Source organism: Mytilus trossulus, chromosome 3 (assembly GCF_036588685.1).
Source record: "Mytilus trossulus isolate FHL-02 chromosome 3, PNRI_Mtr1.1.1.hap1, whole genome shotgun sequence".
In the NCBI taxonomy this organism is placed as follows: domain Eukaryota; kingdom Metazoa; phylum Mollusca; class Bivalvia; order Mytilida; family Mytilidae; genus Mytilus; species Mytilus trossulus.
In genome coordinates, this window is record NC_086375.1 from 17,647,381 (window position 1) to 17,674,626 (window position 27,246).

The 27,246-nt window shown below is 31.4% G+C and overlaps 1 protein-coding gene across 4 annotated transcripts; it reads right to left on the reverse strand.

Annotated features, from left to right (window-relative positions):
- Window positions 1-285: 285 nt before the first annotated feature.
- On the reverse strand, window positions 286-27,246 carry LOC134710279 (long-chain-fatty-acid--CoA ligase 4-like). 4 transcript variants are annotated; one of them, XM_063570571.1, is made up of 17 exons: window positions 27,129-27,246; window positions 20,151-20,310; window positions 19,245-19,448; window positions 18,740-18,917; window positions 18,086-18,192; window positions 16,442-16,586; window positions 16,182-16,262; window positions 14,866-14,935; window positions 14,151-14,209; window positions 13,015-13,079; window positions 12,295-12,366; window positions 9,110-9,249; window positions 7,994-8,166; window positions 7,215-7,289; window positions 6,607-6,795; window positions 5,623-5,895; window positions 286-3,939 (listed from the first exon to the last, which is right to left on the reverse strand). In XM_063570571.1, exons 2-17 carry the CDS (start codon window positions 20,283-20,285, stop codon window positions 3,785-3,787), a joined length of 2,121 nt encoding a protein of 706 aa, XP_063426641.1. In that variant the 5' UTR covers window positions 20,286-20,310; window positions 27,129-27,246; the 3' UTR covers window positions 286-3,784. The 4 variants fall into 4 exon arrangements, with proteins under 4 accessions (XP_063426641.1, XP_063426644.1, XP_063426642.1 ...); XM_063570574.1 differs by lacking the exon at window positions 27,129-27,246 and adding an exon at window positions 21,747-21,880; XM_063570572.1 differs by lacking the exon at window positions 27,129-27,246 and adding an exon at window positions 21,181-21,310.

A 27,246-nucleotide genomic window follows, 5' to 3' on the forward strand; every position in this document is an offset into this window, starting at 1 on the left:
TAGGAGTTCAGTATTTTTATGATTTTACTTTTTTAAAGAAATGAAGGTCAAACCAACAAAGAAAAAAAAAATTTGGAAAACTGATTTGCCGCACTGACTGATGGACAGACAGACAGACATAAGAAGTGCAATCCTGAAGCTGACCCCTTCAATTTCGTTTGCAGGGGACTAATAACTAAAACTTCTGAATTACCACTCAAAGGTTGCTTCTAACTAGGTTATCTTGTCTTCAAAATAAAATGTAAGCTGTAATAGTTACAAAGCATAGGTAAATAAAAACCTCTATTTGATTAACATTTATTATGCTACAAATTTTACAAACATGGCAAAAATATAGCTTATCTGTGTATATAAATCAATGAGGCTGCTACACTACAAATTTTTTTCCAGACCAATTTACGTCAAATTTATTATTGTTATGTGTTTAACATGTACATACATAGTCAGAACAAGGAACATATAATTATATTATTATGCAAGTGTTTCACCTTTATTTATTTCTGACATCGTATAAGCCGAAAAAATAGAATCACAAAAAATCTAACAACAAAATAATTCTCAGCTGGATTCATCATTGACAACTTCAACAGTTACAGGATTTTAACAAATGGAAGCCTTAATAATCAGAAAAAGCACTTAACAATTTTTCAAAATAGAGGAGAGGGCTGACATCTTGGATTCCACTAATTTATCTATGTAAAGATTGAAGATTTTTTGAACTTTTTTTTTACAGCTTTGGTATATATAGCTAAAAAGGATTCATGGTTCAGTAAACTAAAACACGATAACTTTAATTTAATGTTTTAATTATACACTGAAATAGATCAATTATAGTTTACTGATGCTAGATTTTTTGATTGGATTTTAATTAATATAATTATATTCAGCCTCCCACTACTTCAGTATTATAGAGCGAAGAGGTAAGACTCAAAAGAGAAGCACATGGTTATGCATGGCACTGCAATTTATTTTGCTGGCTTTCATTTTTATGTCTATTTCTATCAGGCATAAAAATAGATTGAAAGCAATTCCATATACATAAAATATAGACTGAGGTAAAAATCTATTATCTAATATGCTAAAAATAGGTACATATGTAAAAATATAATTTTAGACTTTTTAATGTAAAAAAAAAAACAAATAAGAATACAAATTGCTTTAATAAAAAATAATATGACAAAGTTGAGAAATAAAGAATTCTGTAAACTTAACAAAAAAACATCATTTTAAACATAAAAATAAGTAAAGAAAGAAAACTTGAATAAATAGCAGAACATTATAATAGTACATAATTATGCTTATCAATTATTAGCAAATCTATTTTGCTTTTTTAGTTGCATATTGGGTACAGATTTACGTACCTTTATTCACCTAAGGACTCTAGTGGACCTAAAAACTTTTGAAATATCATATTTCAATATTTCAAGTATTATGATTACTGCAATCTTCCAATGAAATTTTTTTTTTTTAAATACAACTTCACCTTCATGATTTTTTAAAAATCTAATAAGCAAGTAATGAAGGTCATGAAACAATAGTTTAAAAGACAAAATAATCTTAAGATACCAAAAACTAACAAAAACAAAAAAGAACGGTGTATAATAAATTATTTACTTCAAGGATGTACATTAGAGTTGATAGTCAAATTATTACAAAATAATTCTGGCTAACATACAGCAGTACTTTTTTTCATTATTGCAAAAAAAAAATATTTTACACAGTCATGACAGTTGCATGTCAGTTTGTAATGATAATTATTATTAACAAAACATATTGAAGTTACCAAAAATTTATCATTTTTAGAAATATTTTAGGTTAAACTGTCAGATACAGTACATAAAATGATAGATCAAATTAATAGTGAAACATATCCAGTGTATAAATCATCAATAGCTTGCTGGCAAAGACATAGTTGATGACAGATCTATATAAAATTCTGAGATTTTGTCCTTTAATATTTTTTTTCTTCATTTACAGTTTGATAGAATGTCTACATGTCAATCTGACAAGTGTTACTGTGGATTCATTTATTTTTCGTGGATACCAATTTTTTTGTGATTGAAGAAAACTTACACTTTCTTTGATTTTCAGTCTCATGGTTTTGCCAAAGTCTGTATACAAGCAAATAGATAATTGCACTTCGTTGAACATTTAATTTCGTGGTTAACCTCTATCCACGAAATTTGGTATCTAACTAAAATTAATAAATGCACAGTATTATAAATATCTCAAACAATTATAATATTATAGTATAATCACTCATTTATTTCTTTATGACACAAACACCTTAAGTTGTTATTGCTATTACCCTAAGTATTTCCAAAAATTAGATATCAAAAGAAATTTTGTTTGTCTAGAAATAATGTATGGATTGTCAAAGAGTACTTTTTGTTTCACACTATAGCTATATTACATCATCCAAAAATTTACATTTCTTATTGGTACATCTTCAGAAATACCAATGCCTATAATAATATCTGAAATGCCAACCTCTTTTCTATATTATATAAAAAGCAATCTGACAAAAATAAAAATATCAACAACTAGAATCTTGAAATTATAACTAGTGCTCACACTAATGCAACTCAATAACATCAACGACAAGAAGGTTATACAATATTGGAAGTCATAGATTTAGATTAGATTAGTCTTATAAGTCATACATTTAGATAAGATTTATCTTGGAAGTCATAGATTTAGATTAGATTAGTCTTGTAAGTCATACATTTAGATAAGATTTATCTTGGAAGTCATAGATTTAGATTAGATTAGTCTTATAAGTCATACATTTAGATAAGATTTATCTTGGAAGCCATAGATTTTAGATATAATTATACCAAATGCATTTATTCAGGAACATATATATTGATATAGACATACTGTTCCCAGATTTATATGAGTGGGATACAAATCACTTGATCTACAGTACTTATCAAATTCAGTGGAATAATTGATTAATATTCATACCAACTTTTCTTTGAGATCTTTAAGCAATGAGTTTACAGAAAAGTATACAATTTATCTAAGAATGTCTGCATCTTAAAAACGTATTTCTAAGTGTTTTGCTAGAGATTTCAGGGTAACAATTTTTACTCCCTATGAACCTATAATATTGATTTCAGTGAGCATGACATATGGAAATCCCTTCATTAGATATCTAAACACCAAATGTTTGACGGGACAACTTTGCCCATAGCAGCTTAGTCTGTACATAAATAGTTACATCTTTTACGTTATCAATTTGCAAAAATTAACTTATTCGTCCCCTCAAAAATGCATATGCTTTATAATTGGTTGGAACCCTTGGGCCCTGCAAAATCATCAGCAAGTCAAGACCCACCCAATATATGATAATGATTGAATTCAAAGTAATTTCTCAACAATATATAGCATATCACTACCAGTTCTAATATCTTGATTAATAATGACATCACTATTTAAATTATATATTCTATACTAGCAATGACTTAAGGCATACATAAACAATAGTTTGTGTTTGATATACATTCTTGTGTAACAGGTGATTTTATCCAATTTCAAAAACATTGTTCTTTTAACCAACACTTAAAACATTATAGAGACATGCACAACGTGACAGACTTAAAATTTAACTTAAACATCAAACAGCTTCTTTTCTATTGAACTTAAACATTTTGAAATTTACTTTCTAGCAAAAAATCCATCCAAAACAACTTATGGACAGCACTGTAATTTTTGCACACATATACATATGTAGTTTATAGTGGTTTTGTAATTTTTGCACACATATGTAGTATATAGTGCTTTAACAGTCATACATTCTGTTGATCTGCTCCTTGAATTCAGCTTCAATACTTTTTCTTTTAAACTTCATGGAATCAGTAACTAGTCCAGAATCTGGCATCCATACTTCAGGGCAGAGTAAAATCTTCCTGGGAATGCTAAATTTGTCAAGCTTGGCTGCAAAATTATAAAGGTTAAGAATTATTGTTCTATTCTTTTTGTCAAGCCTTCGACTTTAGTCGAAAAAGCGAGACTAAGCGTTCCTACATTCCGTCGTTGCGGTGTCATTGTCGTCTACAAATATTCACACTCTGTGGTTATAGTTTTTGAAATTTGAAATTTTGTCATTTTTTCAGTAGTTTATTTATAAATGGACTTAGTTTTTCTGCAGGAAAACATTACATTCACTCTGTGGGTAAAGTTTTTAAAATTTTAATAACTTTCTTAAACAGTCCTTGGTTTGTACCAAAAGAAAAAGAAGCTTGGTTATGATCATTAGATAGTATCCAGAAGTAAATTTTGTAAAACAATAAATCCATTTTTTCTGTATTTTACTTTAAATGGACTTAGATTTTCTGCCAGGAAACAACACATTCACGCTGTGTTTAATTTTTTTTTTCTTTCTCTCTTATACTATTTTTAATTTGTACCAAACTTGGACAGAAGCTTGTTTATGATCAAAAGCTAGTATCAAGAAGGAAATTTTGTGAATATTTTGTACCTGTGTATCTGTATTTTACTTATAAAGGGACTTAGTTTTTCTTCCAGTTTACATTACATCCATATAGTTAAAGTTTTTAAAACATTTCTTAGATTCATAAGCTATCCTGGATTTTTTCCAAACTTGGACAGAAGCTTCTTGCAATCAAAAGATAATATCAAGCAGATTATTTTTATTGATTTTTTTCCCTCATTTTTGTTGAGCCTACAATTTACAGCAAAAGTAGGCGAGACACTGGGTTCCTCAGAACCCTTACAATTTTTTTATATATGAGTTAATAAACAATTGAACTGTTTTTGTCTGACTCCCTGTCATAAAAAGTAGCTAGTGTACAAAAATATCACTGCCTGGACTCCTTCAGTCTGACAGTTAGAAACTTGAAGAGTCCCTTGTTTGGTTGTAAATGATGCATTACTTTGATGTGCAATTATGTTAGATGGAAAACATTCATTCCAAATTCTCTTTTGGCTACTTTTGTTGCTATATCGCAATGTTTTCCATTCCAAATCAGTTCAAACATGTATACAAGTGCAAATTTTATTTGTGAAGGTATTTTATTAAAGAAATATTTTTTTCATCTATTGCTGTATGCTCATTTAATCATGTGAACCTTTTTGGTGATTGGGCCCAGAAAAACACACAAAAAAGCTTCTCATTGTGGCCAGCAGCTGATATCTTGTGATATGTTATTTATCATATGTATATGTAGAAAACTAGATAATCCGTTATAAATTATTTTATTTACAAATTTTTGAATTTTTTGAAATACTAAGGCTTTTCTACCTCAGGCAAATATTACCTTAGCTGTATTTGGCCAAACTTTTAGGAACTTTGGTCCTCAATGCTCTTCAACTTCGTACTTTATATGGCCTTTTTAACTATTTTGGATTCGAGTGTCACTGATGAGTCTTTTGTAGATGAAACGTGTGTCTGGCGTAAATACTAAATTTAGTCCTGGTATCTATGATAAGTTTATTTCCACCTTTCTTATTCAGTTTTATGCTAGACAAAGTAAGCCTGATTATGTCTCCTCACAAATTGTGACATTGATGTAGCTGATAATGTCAGCTCTGATCTCAAAGCTGTAAAGTTGAAGTTGAAAGGGAAGAACGATAATCTAGTATAAATGTAACACTAACCTTTAATTCCATACTCTGTTATCCTTTTGATAATTTCCTTCTCAATCAGTTTATTTTTACAAAGATCAGCTATCTCTCCTTCAAGGCTCATGGATTCTGCTAACTCCTTTAATGCTTTTGCTGATGGTACAACAAAGGCTATGGTGAAATCATGATGTGATGACCCGTACACACAAATCTGTTCCACTATGGTACACATCTTCAATGTTGTCTCTACTTGACCAAGGGCTATGTATTCTCCAGATTGTAACTTGATTAGATCTTTCTTCCTATCTATAATAATATTTTACAGTTTATTGAAATATTTTATCTTAATTTTTCAAACTGTCTGTTAAATGTTGCGATGTCCTATCATTCACAAAATAACTAATAAAAAAATTTGGATACTGAAAATTATCTAGTTCAGAGTCCAAACAGCTCTTTGATTTACATATAAGTGTAGTGCTTGAGAGGAAGATCAGTGTTTTTCAGTCATGATGTGAATATTTATCATGTTATGAATATTTGCTTCCCTGGATAAGTGGAATAGGCCAAATTGGAAAGAGTCAACAACCTCCCTTCAGCAGGTAAAATGGCAATCCTACAAATTAAATTCAGAGTTGCACACATCAATCGTGTACAAGCTATTAATTACTGTAGAGGAATAACTTAAACCACTAGGCCATTGAGTCCACCCTTATATTGTTTAGACAACTGAATACTGTTAAAGGCCCTCTGCTAACTTCCACTTGGTTATTAGACTTTTTGTGTTGTTTGGCTGTTTTTTCATTGACATATACCCATATAAGGTTGTGATAAAAAAATAAGTTCTATTGCGGACTATATGCCATTCGTTTTTCTCGTTGTTGAATTCCAAACAAAGACCTGTTATTGTCTACATGAATTTCATTAAAACTTTGGTAGAAATTTGTCTCATTTTCAATCATACCTCTCATCAACCTCCAAAGTTTTATATTGGAACATTTTAATTTATAATAATTATACCTATAATGGCAACACAACCATCTTCTTCGACTTGGCCGATATCACCAGTACAAAAATATCTTACTCCATCTATCTCAATAAAATCTTCTTTTGTCTTCTCTTCCATTTTGTAGTAGCCTTGTACAATGTTACCACCTCCTAGCAATATTTCTCCTCTTGGGCATGGTGTGTCTGTTGATCTGTAATTGCCTGTAAAAGAGTATAAAACAAAGATTCCAGTATTGATTTCAGATGTTTTATAGATTATTCATTAACAAGAATGTGTCCTCAGTACACGAATGCCCCACTCGCACTATCATTTTCTATGTTCAGTGGACCGTGAAATTAGGGTAAAATCTCTAATTTGGCATTAAAATTAGAAAGATCATATCATATGGAACATGTGTACCAAGTTTGAAGTCGATTGGACTTAAACTTCATCAAAAACTACCTTGACCAAAACTTTAACCTGAAGTGGGACAGACCGACGGACGGACGAACCAACCAGAAAACATAATGCCCCTCTACTAACGTAGGTGGGGCATAAAAATTTAGTATATTCCTAACTTACTAAGTTTCTGTTCTAGATCTTATTCAAACCAGTTTTAGAAAAACACATTTTTACCAACCTTCTGCCCAGTCTCTAAGTCTTAGCTCAGTACAAATCAATGGTGCTCCAACTCTTCCTGTAGAAAAATCTGCAACTACAAAAATAAATGACAATCAAAATACAAATATAAAAGTTATGTTTATTTCTTACAAGCAGAGAATGCAAACAATAAAAGATAAGAATCTATATATTGCTATGTCCTCCTGTTTAAAATTTTGACTTGAAATCTGCTCTTTACTCTTAGATCATATGTTAAACTCTCAACATCTTTATTTTTCTTTTCTTTCTTGTTGTTGTGGTGCTCTTTTATTGACATTTTCCCTCAACATCTTCTTTTATTCATAAAAATGTAGAATATGTTAAATAACTCAATTTTTCATAAATGTATAGATCCTGTGTCCATTCACAACTTCTCAAGAATTTGCTCAACAGTACATTGAATCTTTTCATTTTTTTTTATATTTGGTCTCAGGATGATTAATAGCTTAGCCTTTGACTCATGTCTCTAGATGTCTTCTCTGACTTTATTCTGGTATGTGGTTGCTGTCTCATTGCAATATACTTCACATCTATTTATACTCATACATTAAACCTCTTGTAGTACACATGCTAATTTTATGTGAAATTCATGTGAAAAATTTCACATCAGATTCATGTGAATCTCAATTCACGTGAAATTCACATGAAAATTTTCATGTGACTTTCATGTATAAGCTTGATTGAGGTGAATTTTTTTCATGTGAAATTCATGTGAGCAAATTTTGCCTGTGTAATTCTATACAATATCATATCTCTAACCTTCTGTAATAGTTCCTGCTCCACACGTTTCTGTAAGTCCATAACCCTGTAATACTGGACAACAAAAACAAACATTCATGAATATCTGTGACTTCTCCGATAATGGAGCACCACCACACAACATCATTCTTATTCTTCCTCCAAGTAAATTCCTAATTTTCTGGAAAAGTATCCTACAAAAAGACCATTTTTACAAAAAATTTCATCTTAAATGCAATACAAACAAAAATAAAAAAGATTACAGAGTTATCTATAATATGTTAAAAGTTATGGTAATATGTACTATAAATTATCTAAAAATTTGGACCTGACTTTAATATAACAAAAATAAATTACATTGACAATATATTGTTATTCTAAAATTCAGCAGGGATATCTGCAGTTTTTGAAGTCATGTTATAAACTTTATTGATAGATCCTGGTCTATTTTAAGAATCAACATGGTTAATGATGGTACCACTACCTTATATTGACCTATGAATTGGACATTGATTTGTAAACACTGCTTCATATAGAAAATATTATTATTATTACTTGCTACTGGTAATTTGTTTGACCTTTTCTTTCAATACTCTTTAAATATATGCAGCTCAAAAATAAAAAGTTTTCAACATGGTGTGATATAAGCTGGGTCAACATGGTCAATATCCCAAATGCTCAAAATGAGGAACTCTAAAGTTGTGTGTAAACAAAAAATATCTGTGTAATGATATTGGACATGTTTCTATTTTTTTTTACAAATGACTGAGCTTAACCAGTTGTGGTGATTTGGAAAGTAGAAGAACATAGAATAAATGTGTAAAAACTATGAAGCTATGAGTTCAAAGTATTTGATTTTCAAAGAAATATTGTGTTAAAAAAGGTTTTTTTTACTATGAGGAGCCCCATAACGAAAAGGATTTTCGGGGTATGCTAATTTACTGGAAAAGTAATCTCAATTTCTACCCAATATTTGGCCACATACGTGAAAATGTCACAGCTTCGAGACGAGCTATCATACATATCCAAGTTAACGGTATGGACTAAGCTACAGGAAAAAACTTTACCATTACCCAGCTGCTACTCCTTTACTTAGAAACAAAATTACCCACATAATACCAAGTAAATCAAACTTACTTGTCTAACAGTGGTGTGCTGTACCCATCCACTAGCCTTCGTGTTTTGTAATCACAGGCATATTTAAATAAGGCTTTAGAGAATTCTCCATCTTCTGTGACCTTCTCCCACACTCCCTTATATAATCTGTCCATAATTTGCTATAAAATAATTTCAATTGTAAACAATAATTCAATCCTTATACTCAACTACTTAAACTTCTTACAATTCTCTTGAACTTAAAGACTACATAAGGAAAACATATGAGGGCACAGTATTTCGTAGTATTACTGGTAGAGGCAATTTTACTGCAAATATCTTCTGCCCATCATCAATGAGTTGAAATGTTACAAATGGCCCGTCTCAAAAAGTTGAAAAATCTGCAATTTCAATAACACATGTGGACACAAACATGATGGTAGTCTCACATATCAATAAAATTGAGAATGGAAATGGGGAATGTGTCAAAGAGACAACAACCCGACCAAATAAAACTAGAGGCTCTAAAGAGCCTGTTTAGCTGACCTTGGTCTATGTGAATATTAAACAAAAGACGCAGATGGATTCATGACAAAATTGTGTTTTGGTGATGGTGATGTGTTTGCGGATCTTACTTTACTGAACATTCTAGCTGCTTACAATTATCTCTATCTATAATTAACTTGGCCCAGTAGTTTTAGAAGAGAAGATTTTTGTAAAAGATTACTATAATTTGCAAAAAAATGGTTAAAACTTGATTATAAAGGGCAATAACTCCTAAAGGGGTCAACTGACAATTTCGGTCATGTTGACTTATTTGTAGATCTTACTTTGCCAACATTTATTGTTCTTTTACAGTTTATCTCTATCTATAACAATATTCAAGATAATAACCAAAAACAGCAAAATTTCCTTAAAATTACCAGTTCAGGGCCAGCTACCCAACAACAGGATGTCCGATTCATCTGAAAATTTCAGGGCAGATAGATTTTGCCCTGATAAACAATTTTACTTCGTGTCAGATTTGCTTTAAATGCTTTGGTTTTTGAATTATAAGCCAAAAACTGAATTTTACCCCTGTGTTTTATTTTTAGCCGTGGCAGCCATCTTGGTTGGTTGACCAGGTCACGCCACACATTTTTTAAACTAGATACCCAAATGATAATTGTGGCCAAGTTTGGTTTAATTTGGCCAGGTAGTATCAGAGGAGAAGATTTTTGTAAAAGATTACTAAGATTTATGAAAAATTGTTAAAAATTGACTATAAAGGGCAATAACTCCTAAAGGGGTCAACTGACCATTTCGGTCATGTTGACTTATTTGTAAGTCTTACTTTGCTGAACATTATTGCTGTTTACAGTTTATCTCTATCTATAATAATATTCAAGATAATAACCAAAAACAGCAAAATTGCCTTAAAATTATCAATTCAGGGGCAGCAACCCAACAACCAATTGTCCGATTCATCTGAAAATTTCAGGGCGGATAGATCTTGACCTGATGAACAATATAACCCCCATGTCAGATTTGCTCAAAATGCTTTGATTTTTGAATTATAAGCCAAAAACTGCATTTTACCCCTATGTTCTATTTTTAGCCGAAGTGGCCATCTTGGTTGGTTGGCCGGGTCATGCCACACATTTTTTAAACTAGATACCCTAAAGATGATTGTGGCCAAGTTTGGATTAATTTGGCCCAGTAGTTTCAGAGGAGAAGATTTTTGTAAAAGATTACCAAGATTTATGAAAAATGGTTAATAATTGACTATAAAGGGCAATAACTCCTTAAGGGGTCAACTGACCATTTCGGTCATGTTGACTAAATTGTAAATCTTACTTTGCTGAACAATATTGTTGTTTACAGTTTATCTCGATCTATAATAATATTCAAAATAATAACCAAAAACAGAAAAAAATTCCTTAAAATTACCAATTCAGGGGCAGCAAACCAACAACGGGTTGTCCGATTTTATCTGAAAATTTTAGGGCAGATAGAACTTGACCTGATGAACAATTTTTCCCCCATGTCAGATTTGCTCTAAATGCTTTGGTTTTTGAGTTATAAGCCAAAAACTGCATTTTACCCCTATGTTCTATTTTTAGCTGTGGCGGCCATCTTGGTTGGTTTGGCGGGTCACGCCACACATTTTTTAAACTAGATACCCCAATGATGATTGTGGCCAAGTTTGGTTAAATTTGGCCTAGTAGTTTGAGAGGAGAAGATTTTTGTAAAAGTTAACAACGACGAGGACGGAAGAAGACGGACGACGCCAGACGCAAAGTGATGGGAAAAGTTAACTTGGCCCTTCGGGCCAGGTGAGCTAAAAACAACAGCAGAAGGTCACCAACAGGTCTTCAATGTAGCGAGAAATTCCCACACCTGGAGGCGTCCTTCAGCTGGCCCCTATACAAATATATACTAGTTCAGTGATAATGAACGCCATACTAATTTCCAAATTGTACACAAGAAACTAAAATTAAAATAATACAAGAAAACATGAGCTCAAATTCTGAAGGCGTATAGAAAAAAAAGTCTGCACAACTGTAATTTTCAACAATTTATCAAAGTCATAAACCCTTAATTTTGGCAAACATCAGCAGAGCGGAACTAAAGTTAAACTGATCTGTAACTCATTGTAGTTAACTCACATACCATAAATCAGCCCAATATTTAAAGTTGTTTAGAAAAAAGTCTGTATAACTGTGATTTTCAACAATTTTTCAAAGTCCAAAGCCCTTAATTTCAGTAAAAAATAGCTTTTCGGAAAAAAACTTAAACTTGATCTGTAACTCATCATGGGTAACTCACATACAAAAAATCAGCACAACATCTGAAAGAGTTTAGAAAAAAAGACTGTGTAACTTTGATTTTCAACAATATATCAGTCCAAAGCCTGTAATTTCAGTAAAAATTAGTGGAGGAACAAAACTTAAACTTGATCTGTAACTCATCATGGTAACACACATACCACAAATCAGCCCAATATCTGAAGACATTTAGAAAAAAACTCTGTATAATGGTTTGTTGTCGAATGACCGAATGACAATAATGACGGACAAGGGTAAAACTATATGGCACTGACAACTTCGTTGCAGGGCCATGAAAATTACATAGGTATGGCCTCAACAACGCCTTTTTTTCTTTGAATGAGACCACACTTTTAATGCAATTGACAACAGGTTTTTAAAATCACCTCTAGCTGATAAAAGTTTTTACAATGTACTTACAGGAACTGAAGCCATCAGAGTTGGTTTTAATGCTGTAACATCTCCTTGACTACCTTTCTTAATCTTACTGGACTTAAAATACAAAGAAAACACTATTACTAACTGTTCAAACAACTACATACATTCATCAATGCAATATACAGTAAAATGAATGTGCATTCTGGTCAAACAAGGTGATAGCAGATAGCACAGAAATTAACTCCTTGTATTAGATACACCTTGAAAGTGTTAGCCCAACCAGGTGTATCTCACTCATGTAACTTGCACCATGATAGTATGTCAATGCAGAATGATAGATTTTAACATTTTTTAGGGGTTTTTTTTCAGCGGTTTGACTTTCTAATGTTATTGAAAGCATGATAAATGTGACAACATTTTGTTGTAAATACTCGACAAAGAAATGCTGTAAATATTGTATGCAGTATAAATAAACCACACCATAGTACAGTTATGATTGAAGTAATACAAATTGGCTGGTCTCAACAAAAACCTTATCAAAAATTAATTTTACCTTTGAAAACAATTTGCAAACTTTACCCCAAAAACATCACTAGTGAATGAATATGTTGAAAAAGCCATTTTTATTATTACTTCATCAATTATTTGTTCAGATGAAATTGGAATATTGCATTTCAAATTCTATGCATATGTGATTTTTAGTCTCGTGTACATCAACTTCATCTCTTTTATTTTACAATTCTTATTTAGTGCAGTATATACCTTATCAGTAAGTGTCAGTGGTGAACCATAACCAATACAAACTCCTTTAGACAAACATGCTATTTCTGTAATGTAAAATGTAACATTTAAATGTCAACAGTGAACCATAACCATGATAACTAATACAGACACCTTTAGAAAAACATGCTATTTCTGTAATGTAAAATGTAACATATAAGGATCAATGGTGAGTCATAGCCAATGCAAATGTAACATTTAAGTGTCAAAAGTGAACCAAAACTAATACAGACATCTTTAAACAAATATGAGAGTTCTGTAATGTAAAATGTAGCATGTTAGTGCAAGTGACAAACCTTAACCCAAATACAAGTAGCTTTGGTCAAACATGATTTTTCTGTACTTTGGATTCAGTACTAATCATGATATACCCATTTTTGTTGATTTCGTAGGTATAGGTGTACAACTTATTTAAATGTTCAATGTAGAACAAATATTAGTTCAGCTAGTAAGCAGACTTTTGCAAAACTATGAAATCAAGTATTGAAATACAATTGTTTTCAATCCACAAATACTGGTACACAAGAAAAGTAAATGATTACATATAGTAATAATGCAAAATCTAGAATGTGTATTCATTGAAATCAAATTTAATGTGTATGTTAACAAAAGCATCAAAGAAGATAAATGTTAAAATTATGTCTGCTTGTTATGATCCAAACTGATATTCTCAGATTATTTAGGTAGCTGATCATTATTTGCAGAATTTCAATGCATTATAAAAAATTAACCTCTGTGTAATTTTCAAAATTTTTAAACCTGTGGTTCGATTGAATTTGAAATTTCCATAATTGGATGTGTTTTATTGCACTTTTATCACTCAGTTTTTTAATCAAATTTATTGTTATAAAACATCTTTCTTGCTGTCACTTTGACCAAACTAGGGATTTTACAGATATGCTTTTATTATTTGGACAGATTTTGGATTTAAAACTGTATATAATTACCTAATGCATGTATGAAACAAAAGGCTTCTACAAGTCAGGACTTTTCATGTAAACTTTTTTTAATATATTAATATATATTTTGGTATTATTGCATTTGTTTACTTGAAATCATATTTTTTTTCTTCTTCTGAAAAAACGCAAGTACACCCTTATATTCTAGAATTTACATACCTGCACTGAGCTCTAGAACATGGGCCAATGGAAGATATGCAATGTAAGTATCATCAGTTCTGAAATGTATCACAATAGGAAAGAGTCAGTGACTAAGTTTTTGCTACTGGATTTTAAAGGCATATGAAACAACGTCCTTTGGATCCCAATGATTAGAAAATTATTGATCAAATGTATGCAAAAATTCCTAAACTAAGTTTACAGTGTATGTTTCCTTAAATTTGTTAAGAATCCATAGCATATAAAGGACAAAAAATATTTCATTCAGTAATTGTTAACTAAAACTTTGACTGCTTATTATTTTTTGGTTTTTGGTGATAAAGTTTACAATCTGACAATCAATATAGAATCATGAATCATAATGCAATGCTTATTTGGGATTTTTAATTTTTAATTTCATGCATTATAACTTTAATCTAACTTCGTCATAACAGTTGTTAAATGATTTGGTGCATTACAATTTTTATTTTGAAATTTGTTAAAAATATACATGTAGTACTATTTTCCTTCCATATTTGTTTACTTTTCTTCCTTAACCGTTTTCCCTTCACACCTTCACACAAGAGGAACTTGAATCTGATAAAGGAAAATCTGACAGTGGGAGTAATGGTGATGGAAAATGAAAGAAAAGGAAAAAGGAAATTAGACCATGAGGAAGAAATGAAATTAATACCCCAATCATTTATTACTTAAGTTTATGCTTCAACTAACTTACCCCAATCCCAGGATTTTCTCACACTGTCCTGACATTCCTGATGACAAATTCCCATGAGATATCAATACACCTAAAAATAGTAAAAGTAAGTTCAAAACTGAAAATATACTTTTCTATTATTATGTTATCAATGTATTTTAGCTGTCTTCTATATAAATCTTTGTTTTATTAAATTCATATATTAATAGTAGTTTAAAAACAATCCATGTATTCTTAATGGTATAACTAAAGAATTTGCCAACAAACTTGACAATCTCTGAATTTTGTCAATCATTACATATATATAAATTCTGATTTTTTTACATACACATTTTTGTATTTACTGGAAGTGGCCTTATTTTGGCTCAGTGTTGCTTAAGAGTTTTAAATGTAAAAATAAAGGGGCTGGTTGGGATCCAGCTAACATGTTTAACCCCTCCAAATTCGGTATGTATGTGATTGTTTCAAGTCAGGAGCCTGCAATTCAGTTGTTGTTTGTTGCTGTGTTCAATATTTTGGTGGGTTTTCTTGTTTGAATTGTCTTACATTTGTCTTTTCAGTGCCTTCTATAGCTGACTATGAGGATTGGATTTGCTCTTTGTTGAAGGAGGTATGGTGACCTATAGTTGTTTTAAATTTCTGTCATTTGGTCTCTTTTGAAGGCTTGTCTCATTGACAATCATACCATTTCTTCTTTTTTATAATTATCATAGATACCATGACTAAAATTTTCTATGCTAGCCAGTGTTTCGTCAAGAAAATAATCGTCAATGTTGCTCGAATCAAAAAAGTTAAAAAGGTCAAAATAAAGTACAATGTTAAAGAGCATTGAGTAATTAAAATTCCTGAAAGATTTTGCCACACATGCACAGCTAAGGTAATCTATTTTTGGAGTAGAAAATCCTTAGTATTTGGAAAAAAAAAGTTTTGTGAGCAGTAAATGAATATCCACTAAATTGACTTAATCCTACCATTCCATGGATAAATAAATAGGGAACGGGATTCCATTTATAATGGAGCATAACTCAAGAATGAAAAAGTGACGCCACCCAAATTCACATCTGTGTATTGTGGTGATAAGCATTGTGTATAAATTTCATAACATTTGGTTGAGGCAAACGAAAGTTAGAGAAACAGAAACCAATTTCGGAACATACAGACTTACGGATAGACAAGTGTAAAACCTAAAAGGGGTAGAAAAGTCATAGAAAAACAAATAATGTTCAATAGAAATATTATTATTGCAGGAAAAAGAACCAGTTTTCTCTGTCAATGTTATCATAACCAATCTATGCTTAGGCTAAAACAAAATTAAAAAAAAAGCATGGTTATATTACCTTTAGGTACACCTGTAGAACCGCTGGTATACATTATAACTGCTATATCTTTTCTTTTTGGTTTTGTTAGAGGGGTTTTCACTGTAATAAAGAAAATATGATTACAAGCATGACAAGAGATGGAGAATAAATACTTAGAAACAAAAACATGTAGTGGCAATATAAAAACACTGTATATCTTTTTAAACTATAAAAAAAAAAAAGATTCTGCTTCATTTGATAATCTGTGGATTTTAAAAAATATCATTTATATAACTTACAATTATCAGGTATGGCCCCAATATTTTCTACTTCGTCCATGGATAACAGCTTTACATGTTTAGGTAGATCTTGGTCCTTCTGGTAGGGTCTCTGAGTAGGTATGTATATAATATGTGTCACTTTAGGCATTCTGTCCATAATTCCCTAAAAATATCAAAATGATATGATATATAATTCTTACACACATTTGACAAAAATACTAAAAACCTGTTAAAATATTTGACGTGTTATTTCCTAGCCCTCTTAAATTTGTTTGTGCTAAAAAAATATATTATAGTATACGTTTTACAGAAAAAAAGATCTCATGATGAAGCCCAAACTTTAATCTTTTTCTATTCACTAAATTTGTGGCACTCATACCACATCTTCCTATATCTAATTATTAGTGAGGAGAAATCAAGCGTTTCAAAGATTTGTATTTTTCAAACCGCTATATAGCCAACCAAATTATTCCTGTAAATTGTGCAGTTCAAATTTCTAGAAATTTAAATATTTTTGTAAACAGGTCAGTGTAAATATTTTGACAATCTATTTCATTCAAAGTGTTGGGTACCCCCTTAATAAACTTGAAACAGATTTTTTTTCGAGAAGACTTTTTTATCTGTCCATTGAAACCTGTACACATTTAGATAATATTGAGATGACTTACTTTAAATCTAGGCAGCAGTTGAGCACTGGTGATAATATATGATACTTCAGCTTATGACTTACTTTAAACCTAGGCAGTTATTGAGCACTGGTGATGATATATGATACTTCAGCTTATGACTTACTTTAAACCTAGGCAGTTATTGAGCACTGGTGATGATATATGATACTTCAGCTTATGACTTACTTTAAATCTAGGCAGCAGTTGAGCACTGGTGATGATATATGATACTTCAGCTTATGACTTACTTTAAATCTAGGCAGTAGTTGAGCACTGGTGATTATATATGATACTTCAGCTTATGACTTACTTTAAATCTAGGCAGCAGTTGAGCACTGGTGGTGATATATGATACTTCAGCTTATGACTTACTTTAAATCTAGGCAGCAGTTGAGCACAGGTGATGATATATGATACTTCAGCTTATGAATTTCTTTAAATCTAGGCAGCAGTTGAGCACTGGTGATGATATATGATACTTCAGCTTATGACCTACTTTAAATCTAGGCAGCAGTTGAGCACAGGTGATGATATATGATACTTCAGCTTATGAATTTCTTTAAATCTAGGCAGCAGTTGAGCACTGGTGATAATATATGATACTTCAGCTCATGACTTACTTTAAATCTAGGCAGCAGTTGAGCACTGGTGATGATATATGATACTTCAGCTTATGACTTACTTTAAATCTAGGCAGTAGTTGAGCACTGGTGATTATATATGATACTTCAGCTTATGACTTACTTTAAATCTAGGCAGCAGTTGAGCACTGATGATTATATATGAAACTTCCTTCAGCTTATGACTTACTTTAAATCTAGGCAGCAGTTGAGCACTGATGATTATATATGATACTTCAGCTTATGACTTACTTTAAACCTAGGCAGTAATTGAGCACTGGTGATGGTATGATATTTCAGCTTATGACTTACTTTAAACCTAGGCAGTAATTGAGCACTGGTGATGATATATGATACTTCAGCTTATGACTTACTTTAAATCTAGGCAGCAGTTGAGCACTGGTGATGATATATGATACTTCAGCTTCATTGACTCCATGTACAATGGCATCTGGTCCTAGGGTGGCATACAAAGTTACCACTACAAAATAATAAATCAGTTCTTAAGTGGGTTTTTTCAAAGTCCTTGCAGAAATGCACATTCTATTGATCATTGTATATTTTCCTTAAAATTAAAAGTATTTATAATTGTATGCATCTTAAGACTTGGTCACTTATGATAAGTGGATTTTGTTTTTTCCACACATGCACATTTGTACCATCTAGTCATTTCATTTAATGGACATACTGTGTATAATGTTTGATCATAAAATTTACAAAAGTACAGGCCATTGACATAAGCAGATAGACATTAAACTCGACAGTTGATAAGAACTCAACATAGATACCGGAAATTAAAATTGTGTATGCCAGATGCAATATGTAACCAAATACAGATGCGCTGCTCACAGTAGTTGTGTGAAGAAAAAAAAGTTTATGAACTGTCCTTTGCCTATTTTATATTAACACTGATTTGAAACACATTTTCAAAGTCTGTAACTGTAATCAAGCTATATTTGTATGCATTTTAATTGTATTTCCTTACATAATAAACTCTTAAATATGAGTCAGATTCTACATTATTCTACCTGGGAAATTATACTTGAAGCAAGCCTGAGCTGCTATCATCCAATAAGGGCTTGTTTCAGCAAAGATTAGTATGTTCTGTCTTGGAGTCTTCCCAAGGGCAAGTAACCCACTTCCAAAATTAGTGGCTCTGGTATAAACATCGTCATATGTCATCCAGTTATAATCACCAAGCATAACCTATAAAAAATATAACAACAATATTGGCATGTCAAATTAATACATTGATAGACTTTTTACCTTCCTTTATATATTTGTGAACAACAATTTCAATTGTATTTTAAAAGACCAGTAATAATTATTGCTACTCAAAAGATTCTTTCTATATCAAAATGTTACAATGTTCCAGTTGATATACTAGGGTAATTCTAATATTCTTATAATGAGTGAATAACAAGTGATGTGTGAGCTACTTAAAATTCAAAATTTGGTAGTTGACATCATCCCAGTCTTTTATGATTCTATATTTGAACAAGAGTTAGTATAACATATCAACCATCATTGTACCTTTTTGAACACTCTGCCATTTGGTTGCTTCTCATCTTCTTCTCTGAGCACCTCCCTGTATCCTAAACATTTCCTGGTGGAGTATGACTGGACAGCATTACTAAATAAATCATCCAATGTATCACAGTTATGTAGCTGTGTTGATAACCCACCAAGGCTTTCCACAGCCCTATATGGACCACTTTTACCTCCAACAGACTTGGCCTAAAATGTAATAACAAAAAATAATATTCATATCCGTCTGGTTAATTAACGCCTATGTGAATCATTTTCATAGAGTCCTTGAAAAAGTTGGTCAACTCCTTTATCCATAGAAATATATCTTTGACAAAAGTAAACCAGGTAAACCTCCAAATATTTGCAATTTTTTATCTTAAAATTAGCTAGAATAAAAGATATTAAATTTGTCATATGACCTGAATGGTTGTTTTCTATAACAGCTGTGTTGTTTTTGTGCATAGTTGTCTCTTGTTGGCATCTAACCTATAGATCTATATGTTTGCTGTCTAAATGCAAAGATTCTAAACACATGTACGTTTTGAATTTCAAATTCTATGGTTTGTTGAAAAAATTAAAGGGTTTTGTTAGAGAACTATTGAGATTTAAAATTGTATGCATAAAAACTTGATGAAAGATTATTTTTTTAATGCCAGTCATTGGTAAAGAAAATTAGCTATGAAATCTGCATATTGGTATCAATGCTTTACTTTGCTGAAAGTACAAAAATTCATTTGGAAGTCATCCTGATAGATGTTATTCTAAGTGAATGCTGATGTTAATATTAACTCTCTACATTTAAAAAGCAAAATAATAAATCCTTGTAAATCAATGTTTTCAGTTCATTTATTTCAATCATTACCTCTAGAGTTTTTTAATCTTATGTGTACTTTAAGTTTAAATCTTTACCTTTAATCGATGACACTGTTTTACCCTCAGATCAGGTCTGTAGATTATGTAATAGGGAACAAAGGATATTACATCATAAACAAATGTGATGAACTTAAGAACTGTTATTCCAGCAGTTACCCAGATATCTCCCATCTTTACAGTGTATCATACAGACTATCTGAAAAATAAATACAATATATATCATTGTTACTTCAGTACTGTTTAAAACATGAACATTCCAGTCTTATAAAGTACTGTAAGTGAGCCAATGTACATGTACAGGTGATCTTTTAATTGCTATACAAATGTATTTTTTTTATCATGCATAGCTATATCCCATTTTGTTTGTAAATCTGTAAACTCCCATTTTGAAATATTTTATATAGATTAAACAGGATATTTTCTCAAAATTGTAAAATTTAAAATCGCATTAAAGTCTAAAATGGCAAAATCGCAATAATACTAGTAAATTAAATGAAAGCAGTGATTTCTGAATTTGTACAGTATATGAACATAGAAGAAAAACTTCAAGAAAATTGTCATTAGAACACTTATGACAAACTGCATTTAAAAAAAAAATGTTTTCAAATTTTATCAAAGTGTTATTCAGATTTATTTAGAAGTATCAGTATCCATTGACTAAGAATACTTCCTCCTACATTTGTCCTAACACTTATATCATGTCTTATAAACTACTATAAAATTATAAATTACGCAAAAGTACTCTAGGTAAGCTGATATCAAGTATACGTGCTTTGATAGCATTAAAAGCTGCAATATCTAAAATACATCATAAGACGCAAACATTTTTATTAAAGAAATATGGTTTAGAGAGAACAATTAAGTTAACTTGTAAAACACATGTGCATCTATTATGAACATGAAACAAATACCAAAAGTAATATACAAAACTGTAACAACATGTATACAATGTATGTTTATATGAAAAAAAGAAGCTTGTAATTTTACAACTTTCACTTTTGCTTATAAATATTAAAATTTAACTTACATGGTTTTTAGTGATAGGTTAAGGTTAAATATGAGTTACCTGTTTATAAAAATCAATGATCTCTATAATAAAACTATTTTTCTGATGATATAAACACTAATCCATCGGTGATATAAACGTGTTATCAGACAAACATTTCTTAAACACTCAACACACTTTTGTCTTTAATCTACAAAACATACTTCAACTTGAGGAAATTTAAAAACACTTCAGTGTGGGTGTTATAAACACAAATAATATCATCCAATATTTCAGTCAATTATTGCTTCTTTACATATAAAATCCTGTTATGAATATATCTACATGTAGTCATTGCAATTGATGAGCCAACAAAGAAGGGATTTAAATAAAATGAAAAAAAAACCCACATTAACAAGAAACTAGCTATTACATGTACAATTAACTTTAAGCACAATATTTAAAGATTAAAGAAATATTCTTTTAAACTGTAATAAACTTATCTGAAATTATTTCTAAGTCTTTGAAACTTATGTGTACACATGCTCACATGAAATGTATGCATAACAAATTAAACAAAGCTTAACTGCCAGAAAAAATGTAAAAAATAGAATGGATCTCTATATGTCTTTTGATTTTTAAGTTACCTTTTTGACATCACTGTACATTGAACCATCTTACTATTCCAATATATATATCCTTTCATCATGTTCATGCATTAACAAATATTTGTTCATCAAAAAATTACTAATGCACTTAACTTAAGTATATTACTTAGGCTTGTACTAAGTTGTATCTAAGTATAGCATCCATCTGTCTATAGGTCAAATACATTATATGTAATATCATACAGTATATTGTCAGAAATTTGACCACAAAAACTCTTAATTGAGGGGAAATCGTTTCTAGGTCATAATTCTACATTTATAACATACATGTACACATTTGTACAACTTAATATAACCTTAAACTAGAGGCTCTAAAAAGTCTAAGAAACAAGATATTTTTTTTTACTTGTTACTTGCTTTGAACAATTTTTGAAGGCTTAAATTTGGGCTACAGTCTTGAAAAAATATATCTTGCCTGATTTGGATAAATGCTTGCACTATGTCAGCCAATATACTGATAATCATGATTAATACACAACTCATTTTTCATCACTGTAAATTTATAATGTAGATACCTGATTTTGAGTATAAAACCCATAACAAGGGATAAAATACCCATTTCTGACATTGTCTGAAGGTCTTCCACAACCTTCAGAATATACCTCCATGTATTATTTATCTCCCTTCTTCCCTGGATCTTTACATAGGATAACTATTACTAACTTTTTACGTATTACGAATAATTCCACCACCAAGAAAAATCACTCCCGGTATACTCTTTGTAAGTTACCAATTAATTTGTTTTTACATTACTATATATAAATTATTTGTACATGTTGTGATAATGCATTAATTAAATTTCTTTTTCAAACATCAAAATCTCTTTCCCACATTGTCACCACAATAATTTTTCTGCTGGCTCTGGCACATTATAACCTCTTGGACCTAAGTGCTACTTTTCTGGCTAAGGCAATATAGTTATCCATACAGTTTTGCTATTATTCTGGTCTTATTTCATATCTTTATCAGACTGGATGAATTTATCTTTTTTTATTGAAATCATTGATGTTGGAAAATGGAAGACAACACTTTGTTGTGAAATAAAATGGAATTAAGCAATATGTTTGACTCATTTGAAGAGTTTAAGCAGACAATTTTGGAGAACTTTGAAAAGGACAAAAAATAATGTTTAACTCTGGAAAAGTAATTCTAAGACTGTAAAGTCTTTGAAAACATGAGCCTCAAACAAACCTTAATAACGATCTAGTGACTTATGAATCATTACAGACTGCTGTGTTCAAGTCACAAAAATCACAAAACTTAATCCACTGCTTAGTCATGTTGTCAAAGTCTAACATGTAAATGCATCTCAATTTTTTTTATCTTTCAACTGTATACATATAGAATGTGTCATGCATTTTAGATGAAAAGCAGCACAGAAACTTACAGTAATATTGTGAATGGAAATGATGAATGTGTCAAAGAGACAACAACCTGACCTAAGAGCAGAAAACATGAATATTTAAAAGTTCATGTTCATGATGTTTTTGCAATAGAATACGAGATAGATGTCAACATATTGTTCTTTTGGTGAAATGTACACATATAAACATGCAATATATATATATATATATATATGAGGGTACTTTTTCTAAAAATGAGGGTACTTTTTATATGGCCTTCCATATACCATTTCGATCCCTAACATCACTGAAGAGACATTTATTGTCGAAATCCGGATCTGGTGTACTAAAAAATATTGACACTGTATGCATGGTATGTTTGTGGCATAACATCGTGGCCACAAATTAAATTTCTTTTCTGTTTAGTATTAAATTTATATTAAGATCCATTTTGTTACATCTTGTGATCAATTTTATTTGGCAATCGCCAATGGCAGTCAGCAGGGTTAAAGAACATCAGTTGTTCGACCTGTTAGTCAAATGCGTTTTGTTTAAATATACTTTTTCATTTTTTTGGTCTTTTGGAAAATGTTGTTTGTGCTGTTTTTAGACCCTTCTACAAAGATTTTTTTTTACATGCACACGTATAAAAATTGTGGTTTTTATCCAACGCAATCATAGGTTTGAACGTAGTTTTCAATTCAGACTCGTTTATATTTTTTCGTTTGAGCTTGTATCATATTTTCCCTCCGGTTTATATGATCCGTTCATCCTATAATGACTGTTAAAATTCAAGAGTCTTATCTAAAAATGAGGGTACTTTTTATATGGCCTTCCATATACCGTTTCAATCCCTAACTTCACTGAAGAGACATTTATTGTCGAAATCTGGATCTGGTGTACTAAAAAATATTGACACCGTATGTTTGTGGCATAACATCGTGGCCACAAGTTAAATTTCTTTTCTGTTTAGTACTAAATTTATATTAAGATCCATTTTGTTACATCTTGTGATCAATTTTATTTGGCAATCACCAATGGCAGTCAGCAGGGTTAAAGAACATCAGTTGTTCGACCTGTTAGTCAAATGCGTTATGTTTAAATATACTTTTTCACTTTTTTTGGTCTTTTGGAAAATGTTGTTTGTGCTGTTTTTAGACCCTTCTACATTTTTGTACAACGAAATTTGTTTTACATGCACACATATAAAAATTGCGGTTTTTATCCAACACAATCATAGGTTTGAACGTAGTTTTCAATTTAGACTCGTTTATATATATATATATATATATATATATGTATCAGACTTACTATATAGATGTACTTATAAATATAATTATTTTCTATGACTGTATCTTACATTAATTTATAGGATCCTTTACTATAGATAATTTAGCTGATCTGTAACAATAACATCTCCATGCCTTATATATCATGTACTGTAGTACGCCGCTAGATTAAAACTGACGAGGAAAGGTAACACAAGGCCACTGAAAGCTTTATTATTGTAGAGCCCAGGTTGTCGTGTGGTCTAGTGCGATGGCTGCAGTGCAAGCGATTTGGTGTCACCATATCACAGTAGAATGGGTTCGAATCCCGGCAAGGGAAGAACAAAAAATTTGCGAAAGCAAATTAACAGATCTATCTAACATTGTTGGGTTGATGTTTAGACGATTTGTATATATATATATATATATGTACGTCTGAGTCAGTGACAACTCTACAACAGATTTATAGGTATGCAGTGCAGGCGATTTAGTGTCACAATATCACAGTAGCATGGGTTTCGAATCCCGTCGAGGGAAGAACCAAAAATTTGCGAAAGCAAATTTACAGATCTAACATTGTTGGGTTGATGTTTAGACGAGTTGTATGTACATGTACATTATGTACACAGCCATGTATCACCACCATTGATGGCGATCCGATGGATAAATCTGTTGTAGAGTTGTCACTGACTCAGACGTACTTATGAATATAATTATTTTCTGTGACTGTATCTTACATGAATTTGTAGGATCCTTTACTATAGATAATTTAGCTGATCTGTAACAATAACATCTACATGCCTTATATATCATGTACTGTAGTACGCAGCTAGATTAAAACTGACGTGGAAAGGTAACACATGCCCAGTGAAAGCTTTACTTTTGTGAAGCCCAGGTGGTCGTGTGGTCTAGCGGGACGGCTGCAGTGTAGGCGATTTGGTGTCACGATATCACAGTAGCATGGGTTCGAATCATTTCGATTGAAGAACCAAAAATTTGCGAAAGCAAATTTACAGATCTAACATTGTTGGATTGATGTTTAGACGAGTTGTATATGTATATATATAAACAAGTCTAAATTGAAAACTACGTTCAAACCTATGATTGCGTTGGATAAAAACCGCAATTTTTATACGTGTGCATGTAAAACAAATTTCGTTGTAGAAGGGACTAAAGACAGCACAAACAATATATATATATATATGTCTTATGAAACTGATTTGTTTGCTGCAAAAAATTTGCAGGAACACAAAAAATAGTGTTTGCAGATGTTTGCCACTAGCTGCAAACTTCCAGCAAACATAGCAGCAAAACGCTGCAAGTTTGCAGCAAGTTTGCAGGAACATCAATGTTTTCCGTAAGATTGCCAGAAAGTTAAGAAAATAAAGAATGATTGCTGGAAGATTGCAGAAAACTTTGACAATTCTATATCATGTATATGGGCCAATCCCGAAATCCTGAGCTTGAAAACACCCGATCCCGGAGTCCCGATAAAGGTCCTATCCCCTCTGTTTTGAAAATGCATTTCAAATACGAGAGATCTGAATTAAAGGAGGCATTTTTGTTCAATAATATAGGGTATTCAATATGTAATATTAGAGATAAGATGTGCCCTTTAGTTCTAAAAAGTGGCTATATGAAAAAAAAATTATCACTTGAATACTCTTAAAATATCACTTTTTGGCCACCATAGACCTATTTACACTTGTATGCAAATTTGTCCGCCATTACGTAGAATCACACATGTTCCCGTAAACTTTGACATAACAATTCAAAAAATTTGACGTAACAATAAAAATGTGATTATTGCTTGATGTCAAAAGGTTATTCGGAGGCGATCTAAGGTCATTTGGAGACAAAATCCAGCCAAATACCAAAAGTGTAAATACGTTTTATTACTGGACATTGTGCCAGTTCTAGTATAATTTTGACACATACATGTAATACAAAATATCTGAAGCCACAATGGAAAAGTGATTGTTGTATAAGGTCAATAGTTCAAGGGTGACAAATTCTCCGATCAAGCAGGAATAGCAATATTAAGGTGTATACCACCCCTCATAAAAAATCTGACTGTTCGTCCTGATTCTGGTTTCCTCTTCTTCTTCTCTTCTGCTTCTGCCAGGTAATGGCCACAATCAACAGACTGATTAAACTGCCATGGTTTGGTTCGCATATTTGACCACCCCCCTCCCCCAAACCCTAGTACCTACAGGTCAGCACTGATACTAGTCATAATAATTATGACGTCTGTCTTATATATCATTCACTTTAAATAAAAATTAGATCCCATGCACGAGCGGCATAGTAAAATCTGTGCCCGGCACATTATCATCAGTATGTTGATAGAGTGCTGAATTATAAAGAAGAAGAAGGCTACGAAGGTGTCCCAGAAAAAAATTAAAGTAGCCTTCCCAGACGTCATAATCATTTGGACTACACTGATACATAGTTCATCTACAGCTAGCTAGGGTCCATTTTGTGGAGTTGTTCTGTTAAATTTACTAAAATAACTGCAGTTCTAAACTCCCACTCATGCACTGTCTAAAACCGTAAAAGACTTTTTAACAACAAAATCCAAATTTGTAAACATTTCAAACATGTCACACGTGCTACCTATAGCTGCAACATACTTACCTTTCCCACTCATGCACTGTCTAAAACCGTAAAAGACTTTTTAACAACAAAATCCAAATTTGTAAACATTTCAAACATGTCACACGTGCTACCTATAGCTGCAACATACTTACTTTTTAACAATGTTCATGTGGTGTCAATTGATCGATGTATGCGAGGAGTAACAGGTGAGTTCCTCAAACTCCGTTCTTTTTTTACAGGGGATGTGAAGGCCAGGGGACTGCAACTGGT